The sequence below is a fragment of the Diabrotica virgifera genome, chromosome 3 (assembly GCF_917563875.1).
Source record: "Diabrotica virgifera virgifera chromosome 3, PGI_DIABVI_V3a".
Taxonomy (NCBI): Eukaryota; Metazoa; Arthropoda; class Insecta; order Coleoptera; family Chrysomelidae; genus Diabrotica; species Diabrotica virgifera.
This window is the reverse complement of record NC_065445.1, coordinates 251,903,062-251,909,061: the sequence shown is the minus strand read 5'-3', so window position 1 is coordinate 251,909,061 and position 6,000 is coordinate 251,903,062. Positions and strand designations below refer to the sequence as shown.

The 6,000-nt window shown below is 30.9% G+C and overlaps 1 protein-coding gene across 2 annotated transcripts in view; it reads right to left on the bottom strand.

The window, feature by feature from the left end:
* Positions 1-2,041: 2,041 nt before the first annotated feature.
* Positions 2,042-6,000, bottom strand: part of LOC126881696 (cytochrome P450 4C1-like) — a 47,528-nt gene continuing 43,569 nt past the window's right edge. Inside the window, exon 8 of one of the 2 annotated variants that reach the window (XM_050646107.1) lies at positions 2,042-2,227. In XM_050646107.1, coding sequence (XP_050502064.1) covers positions 2,058-2,227 — 170 coding nt within the window. In that variant the 3' untranslated portion in view covers positions 2,042-2,057. Of the gene's footprint in view, positions 2,228-5,641; positions 5,828-6,000 lie in introns of those variants that run through there. The other variant, XM_050646106.1, reaches the window with a different exon arrangement.

The window sequence follows — 6,000 nt, the reverse complement described above, 5'->3', positions numbered from 1 at the left end:
TTGTCGATACCCATAAAAGTCAGATTACTACGATGTTATATATTTCCTATACTGTTGTACGGAGTTGAGTCGTGGACTCTCACAGACGCCACCTGCAAGAAAATTGAGGCTTTCGAGATGTGGCTTTATCGTCGAATCCTGAAGATATCTTATACCGACCACATTACTAATGAGGGTGTTTTGCTGAGAATGAAAAAAGAAAAAGAGCTGTTAATCAAAATAAAAACAGCCAAAATCGAATACCTCGGTCACATCATGAGGAACAGTGAGAGATATGGACTGTTGCAACTGGTCTTGCAGGGAAAAGTAGAGGGAAAGCGAGGACCAGGAAGGCGAAGGATTTCCTGGCTGAGAAATCTACGAACGTGGTTCAACACAACCACTACAAATCTTTTCAGAGCAGCAGTGTGCAAAGTGCAGATTGCCATGATGGTCGCCAACATCCGAAACGGATAGGCACTACAAGAAGAAGAAGATAATTTATAATACAAAAAGGGATACGGTAGGTGAAAATAGTTTGTTTTTTGGTACATTCTCAAATTGGTGTATTCAACTTGAAATAATAGAGAAACGGTCGATTTTAGGTGTATAATGCTACTAATACCTTTTGTAGTGCTTGAAAAGACCTTTAAAATGAGCTATATTAAAGGTCCATTACATTAAAACTAAGCGAGATATGCTGCAAACAAAATTGATAACTAATGTATTTTAAGAAAAAATGAGAAGTAATCTTAACCCCCATCCATCAAAATGTAATTGCATCGTTTTCCTTCCACAATACCTTTTATTATAGTGTTATTTCTATGTTCAAAAAGTTGTACGGGTTTAAAATGAATGGTTTTTGAAAAAAAGATCCAATTATAGAGAGCATTTTTAAATTTTCTTAAAAATCTTCTTTTTCTCCATGTAACTTGAAAATGATAAGAGATACAGTAATGAAAAATAAAAAGAAAATTTTTATCTGAAAAAGCCCTACATTCTTGTGTGGTATTTTTTTCGTATCTCTTATTTTTTTCGAGTTACATGGAGGAAAAAGAAGATTTTTAAGAAAATTTAAAAATGCGCTCTATAATTTGACCTTATTTTTTTCAAGAACCATTCATTTTAATCGAGTCCAACTTTTTGAACATAGAAATAACACTATAATAAAAAAGTATTGTAGAAGGAAAACGATGTATTTAAATTCTGATGGATGAGGGGTTAAATATACTTCTGATTTCTTCTTAAAATACATTAGTCATCAACTTACTTGCAGAATATCTCGCTTAGTTTGAATGTAATCGACATTTAGTATTGCTCATTTTAAAGGTCTTTTTAAGCACTACAAAAGATATTGGTATCATTATACACCTAAAATCGACAGTTTCTCTGTTATTTCTAGTTGAATACATATTTGAGCATGCAGCAAAAAAAAAACTCTTCTTACCTACCATATCCCTCTTTGTATTTTAACTGGAAGATTTATGAAGGAACGAATCTCTTTGTTTTTTATAGCCTACAGAAATATATTATATTGTTTTTTTGCTAAATGCATAGTTTTTAAGGTATTCGCAAAAATCCGTCCGAAAAGGTGTCATTTTTTAATGAAAATTGCCAATTTTCAACCACGAATAACTCAAAAAGTATTGAGTTTTCAAAAAATAATTATAGAACAGTTTTTGCTTAAAATCAGGTTCTCTAGCCTCTTCCGTGGCTATTTAAACCAAAACATTTTTCACCCCCGAGAAGGGATGGGAACCACCCCCCACGATAAAAGCGCACATCGGCATAGGGTAGACTTTGTTTCTTGAGCTATTCCCTACTTACTGTGAAAATATCAAGTAAATCGATGCAGTAGGATGGAATTCGGAGCCAAATACCCTCATTGACTGCCCTATAAACCATTTTGGGTTTTCTCGAGGTTAATAAATAGATACTTAGTGATCAACAGATTCTGACTAAGATGCTGATTCTCCATAGGTACATCTATTTTAAAAGTTACATATCTTATTAGTAGTAAATAACTAACTGTAATGATTGATAAAGCGGAAGAAAACAAAAATTGTGTAAAAAATAATTTAATGTTTAGTTCTTGGTATAAATTTGACGTTTAAGGTTCTATCTTTCACTTTCAAAAATATATCAGCAGACAGTTCAATTTCATCAGGTCTTTTTTCGGATTTTAATATGAAATGTCTGATTATTCCACATAAAACAACCTTCAGCTCCAGGATCGCATATTTCTGACCTAAAAATATAATAAAAAAATAAATACTGACTTTGTTGTAAAATGAAACAAGAGCCGTCTTGTATTTCAGTTTGCTCAGAGAGCATTTAAAGCACCCTAACCGGTTTAAATCCTTATTAGGTTATCATCAGAGAGTGCATATTATTTGATTATCTCTGAACAAACTAAAATTCTATCGTCTAGAGCAGCGGTTCTCAACCACCGTGTCGCGACACACTGGTGTGCCGGAAGAACGTATCAGGTGTGTCGCGAGATTTACGAATACGATATTTTTATTTATATTTTTTTACTTGTTATAATATACCAATCATGCATTCAACCATTTTTTTAACTATTAGGTATATCCCACGTTATACCAGTCAATAAAGTGAAAATCCGTAATTGTTTCCTAATACAGAGAGAGTCTGTAAAGTGGAATAAATTCAATATCTCAAATACTAATTGTTTTTTTGGAAAATGCTCAGACCCGTCGATTAGTATTTCAAATTGTCCTTTTTGACATTCAATAAAAATGTATACAGGTTGTCCCAATTTAGAGATATGACGTCATCGTCGATTTTCTTAAATGGCAACACTGTCATTTTGATAGCTAATTTGATAGGGTTTGTAAAGTTATACATAACTGCAAAATATCAAATTTTTATTCTCTACCATTTACAAGATAATAGAAAATAACAAAGTTATATCTGTAATTTGGAATATATTCAATAATTAAAATACTAACTGTTTTTTTGAAAAATGCTCAGACCCTTCGATTAGTATATCAAATTGTCATTTTTGACATATAATAATAATGTATACAGGGTGTCCCAATTTAGAGATATGACGTCATCGTTGATTTTCTTAAATGGCAACACTATCATTTTGATAGCTATTTTGATAGCGTGTGTAAAGTTATACACATCTGAAAAATTTCAAAATTTTATTCCCTACCATTTACAAGATAATAAAAAATAACAAAGTTATGAAGAACAAGAAGTAATCAACTAATAATTGAATTTAATTATTTCAATAAATTAAGCAAATGCTCATAACGTTGCCCATTGACAATTTGACAATAATTGAGGGCAACATTATGAGTTTTTGCTTAATTTATTGAAATAATTAAATTCAATTATTAGTTGATTACTTCTTTTTCATAACTTTGTTATTTTTTATTATCATCTAAATGGTAGAGAATACAAATTTGAAATTTTGCAGTTGTGTATAACTTTACACACCCTATCAAAATAGCTATCAAAATGACAGTGTTGCCATTTAAGAAAATCAACGATGACGTCATATCTCTAAATTGGGACACCCTGTATACATTATTATTATATGTCAAAAAGGACAATTTGATATACTAATCGACGGGTCTGAGCATTTTTCAAAAAAACAGTTAGTATTTTAATTATTGAATATATTCCAAATTACAGATATAACTTTGTTATTTTCTATTATCTTGTAAATGGTAGAGAATAAAAATTTGATATTTTGCAGTTATATATAACTTTACAAACCCTATCAAATTAGCTATCAAAATGACAGTGTTGCCATTGAAGAAAATCGACGATGACGTCATATCTCTAAATTGGGACACCCTGTATACATTATTATTGAATGTCAAAAAGGACAATTTGAAATACTAATCGACGGGTCTGAGCATTTTCCAAAAAAACAATTAGTATTTGAGATATTGAATTTATTCCACTTTACAGACTCTCTCTGTATATTCATCTGTACTTACCTACCACTAGCAAAAATTTGTACATATAAGGGTGTCGCGAATCTATAAGGAGCAAGGGCGCCCATATAAAAATTTTTAGGGGGGGGCCAAACGTGAAGATGTTGCACATTACATTTTGTATATTTCGGATGACAATATATACAGTAGACTCTCTCTATAACTAACACGGATATAACGAGGTTTCGCTTATAACGAGGTAAATTAGGTGTCCCATGAAATTCCTATTGAACTATAACGCTTTATAACGAGGCATATTTATATTATAAAAGACCTTTAAAATGAGCTATATTAAAGGTCCATTACATTAAAACTAAGCGAGATATGCTGCAAACAAAATTGATAACTAATGTATTTTAAGAAAAAATGAGAAGTAATCTTAACCCCCATCCATCAAAATGTAATTGCATCGTTTTCCTTCCACAATACCTTTTATTATAGTGTTATTTCTATGTTCAAAAAGTTGTACGGGTTTAAAATGAATGGTTTTTGAAAAAAAGATCCAATTATAGAGAGCATTTTTAAATTTTCTTAAAAATCTTCTTTTTCTCCATGTAACTTGAAAATGATAAGAGATACAGTAATGAAAAATAAAAAGAAAATTTTTATCTGAAAAAGCCCTACATTCTTGTGTGGTATTTTTTTCGTATCTCTTATTTTTTTCGAGTTACATGGAGGAAAAAGAAGATTTTTAAGAAAATTTAAAAATGCGCTCTATAATTTGACCTTATTTTTTTCAAGAACCATTCATTTTAATCGAGTCCAACTTTTTGAACATAGAAATAACACTATAATAAAAAAGTATTGTAGAAGGAAAACGATGTATTTAAATTCTGATGGATGAGGGGTTAAATATACTTCTGATTTCTTCTTAAAATACATTAGTCATCAACTTACTTGCAGAATATCTCGCTTAGTTTGAATGTAATCGACATTTAGTATTGCTCATTTTAAAGGTCTTTTTAAGCACTACAAAAGATATTGGTATCATTATACACCTAAAATCGACAGTTTCTCTGTTATTTCTAGTTGAATACATATTTGAGCATGCAGCAAAAAAAAACTCTTCTTACCTACCATATCCCTCTTTGTATTTTAACTGGAAGATTTATGAAGGAACGAATCTCTTTGTTTTTTATAGCCTACAGAAATATATTATATTGTTTTTTTGCTAAATGCATAGTTTTTAAGGTATTCGCAAAAATCCGTCCGAAAAGGTGTCATTTTTTAATGAAAATTGCCAATTTTCAACCACGAATAACTCAAAAAGTATTGAGTTTTCAAAAAATAATTATAGAACAGTTTTTGCTTAAAATCAGGTTCTCTAGCCTCTTCCGTGGCTATTTAAACCAAAACATTTTTCACCCCCGAGAAGGGATGGGAACCACCCCCCACGATAAAAGCGCACATCGGCATAGGGTAGACTTTGTTTCTTGAGCTATTCCCTACTTACTGTGAAAATATCAAGTAAATCGATGCAGTAGGATGGAATTCGGAGCCAAATACCCTCATTGACTGCCCTATAAACCATTTTGGGTTTTCTCGAGGTTAATAAATAGATACTTAGTGATCAACAGATTCTGACTAAGATGCTGATTCTCCATAGGTACATCTATTTTAAAAGTTACATATCTTATTAGTAGTAAATAACTAACTGTAATGATTGATAAAGCGGAAGAAAACAAAAATTGTGTAAAAAATAATTTAATGTTTAGTTCTTGGTATAAATTTGACGTTTAAGGTTCTATCTTTCACTTTCAAAAATATATCAGCAGACAGTTCAATTTCATCAGGTCTTTTTTCGGATTTTAATATGAAATGTCTGATTATTCCACATAAAACAACCTTCAGCTCCAGGATCGCATATTTCTGACCTAAAAATATAATAAAAAAATAAATACTGACTTTGTTGTAAAATGAAACAAGAGCCGTCTTGTATTTCAGTTTGCTCAGAGAGCATTTAAAGCACCCTAACCGGTTTAAATCCTTATTAGGTTATCATCAGAGAGTGCATATTATTTGATTATCTCTGAACAAACTAAAATTC